The 2,867-nt window shown below is 36.6% G+C and overlaps 1 protein-coding gene across 1 annotated transcript; it reads right to left on the bottom strand.

The window, feature by feature from the left end:
* Positions 1-1,461: 1,461 nt before the first annotated feature.
* Positions 1,462-2,430, bottom strand: LOC117169910 (pollen-specific leucine-rich repeat extensin-like protein 3). Its single transcript, XM_033356420.1, has one exon. It carries the CDS (start codon positions 2,428-2,430, stop codon positions 1,462-1,464), a length of 969 nt encoding a protein of 322 aa, XP_033212311.1.
* Positions 2,431-2,867: the final 437 nt, after the last annotated feature.

Genomic DNA, 2,867 nt, shown 5'->3' with positions numbered 1-2,867 from the left:
AAATTAAAATTCGAAAATTTTTTCTAAAGCCTCCAGGGGACTTCGTTTTCGCACGAAAAAATTTTATGTGCCCTTATTGCATCCGGACCCACAATTAATGTAATCACCAAACCTCACTCTGTGACGGAGTAATATGAGAAAGAACATTTACTCAATTATATTTTAATTTTCTCCAATTTAAAGTATGTATATTACATTTTCTTGAGAAGAGTACACAAAAAAAGTTTCCTTTTGAATAATAAAACCGCATTAAAATTTACTGGAAAAAATGAACCATTAGTGGCTATTATTGAGCAATACGAATATTGAAAGCAATTAAACGGTTTTTCAGTTTTTACATTGATCAAAAGAGCGAACATAACTAATGTTCAAAATGAGTGTCTAAGAAAATGACCTGAACAAAATTTAATCGATAGTTCTTTCAGTATCGGTATTTTATTATTAAAAAGTCCTATTTTTACAGCTCACTTTTCACTAATTGAAATACTAAAATTTCACTAATGATTATTGCATTTTTGATAATGTTGATTTGGAAGTACACCGTTAACTGCAAATCGGATAAGTCACCTAAAAGTAGTTAACGGTAGGTGCCTCAAGGGACTTATCCGAAATGCAGTTAACGGTGCTATTCGGAATCACGACAGTATAGACTTGAAGATTGAATAAAAAAATTTCTTCTGATTCATATAAATAACCTTTGTTGTTAGCAAAAATTAGTAACAGTAGGCGCCTTGCATATAAAAAATGTTGTTTTTTATTGCTTCTGTCACTCCCTACAGTGCAAAATGATTACAAGCAGCCTGGAAAATTTGGGGAGGTCTTCCTATGGGATCGAAATTCTTGGTAGAACTTTCCATAATCAAAAACGATAGGTAGAAGCTGGCAAAATCGGGCAGGTCTTGAACAGAGTGACAGATTCAGTCGTTACTTCCCACAGTATGGAACGATTATTAACTTAGATTCTCTACTTTAAAATATATTTTCCCCGAATTTTTCATATTCATACTTTGACATCTAGGTCTCTTCCAAACTGCCAAAAACTACCCTCGAACCGAGGATCATGTATTTTGTAGTGTATCCTTTGAATTCATCACTTTGATATATATTATTCTAATATTTTAATATAGATTTTAACTGTTTTAAAAAAAAAAAGTTTTTATTTCACCAAAAATACTTTTTTTTTTAATCGCACAAAAACTATCCTTTTAATTTTCAAATTAACAAAACCACCTAGGTTGAAGGTTTTACGTATGCTTAATAATAGAAAATAAAAGAAATAGAGGAATGCAGCTTCATGTAAAATTTCTCAGAACGTTAGTTTTATTTACACTCCTGGATGATTACATTTGAATATAATTGAGAATTAGTTTGTCACTTACGTACTTTCATTTATAGAAATATAATTGCAAATCAATAACAGTTCATGTGATAGTTTATCTAGATCAATTTAAACTAAAAAAATTAGTCATGAGTGTAAAACTTTACGGTAAAATTAATTTCAGTGTGAGGTTTACTCCAGATCCTTGCTTGGACTAGATCAACGTTCCGAGTATGACCTACTATTTGGACCTCCTCTCCTTCAGAATAAACGCCTTGCTTGCTTATGAATTCAATTCGAGTAATTCTTTCGCCAGTTGGGCTTGGAAGCATCACATCGATAGTATGAGTACCAGTCGGACCACAAAATCTCCATTCGGGCGTCTCGCAGAACACGTGCCCATCTGGGCGTATATGACGTTCGTGTGGATTCCAAAATCCAAAGCTAAATTCACCCCGTTCTTTGTCTGTACGTGGTGGTGATGGTTCTCTCACAGGTGCTAATTCACCTTGGCCATAAGGTGACAATCCTCTTTCGCCATAAGGTGATATTGCTCCAGAGCCATAAGGCGATGGTGGTCCAGATCCGTGAGCTGATGGTGGTCCATGCCCATAGGGTACTGGTGGTCCATGGCCATAGGGTGGTCCAGATCTACCAGGCGAGGGTGGTACAGATCCTTGAAGCGATGGTGGTCCAGATCCATGATATGATGGCGTTCTAGATCCACGAGGTGATGGTGGTACAGATCCATGCAGGGATGGTGGTCTAGATCTACGAGGTGATGGTACTACAGATCCATGATGTGATGGTGGTCCATGACCATGAGGTACTCGTGGTATATTGCCATGAGGTGGAGAGCCTTGTGGTGTTGGAGGAAAGCTTTCGTTAGGTTCTAGTGGTTGATTGCTGTGTATTGAAGGTGGTCGTGCTGGGACGCCGTGAGCTGATGGCGGAACTACGTGAGGTGCTAGTGGTGTACGGTCGCCATCTGATGGGTAATCATCGTAGTCGTCAGGTGGCGATGGTGGCCTGTTGGCAGCTGATGACGGAACTACGTTAATAGCAAATTTTATAGCAAATATGAAAGCGAATATCAGTTGATACGACCCCATTTCTTACGTACGGCAAAGTATAATCAGTTGTGTCTGATCTAAGACTAAGCAATTCGATAAGTGCTACACGCTTTTATACAATCTATTATCGAATTTTCCTATCAAAGTTTAAATAAGCCGTCAGCTAACGTGAATTTGGTCTAAAAATAAATTGATTATCAAGATTTATTTATATAACATTATCATTAGACGTTTTTTTACGAGATGATTAAACCACAAGAACGGGGAGGGACTAGATGTTTGCTTGGAAGGACCCTGAGAACGTGGTTTACGGAAATGAGTTTATAAATTTTATAAGCAGAAGCAAACTCAAGGTTTTACCAATTTTAAGAGATTTAGAAACATTATTTAATGCAAAATTTACAGCCTGAAATCAATTTTAGAGATCGAAGTATTAGATCAGAGATGAATAGAATGCTCGAATGTAAATTGTAGAT

This window comes from Belonocnema kinseyi, chromosome 3 (assembly GCF_010883055.1).
Source record: "Belonocnema kinseyi isolate 2016_QV_RU_SX_M_011 chromosome 3, B_treatae_v1, whole genome shotgun sequence".
NCBI lineage: Eukaryota > Metazoa > Arthropoda > Insecta > Hymenoptera > Cynipidae > Belonocnema > Belonocnema kinseyi.
The sequence above is the reverse complement of the archived record's forward strand: the minus strand, read 5'-3'. Positions and strand labels throughout refer to the sequence as shown.

Bases quoted from the DNA above. Each gene is read 5' to 3' on its own strand.
- LOC117169910 (XM_033356420.1), bottom strand. From the start codon at position 2,430: ATGGGGTCGTATCAACTGATATTCGCTTTCATATTTGCTATAAAATTT.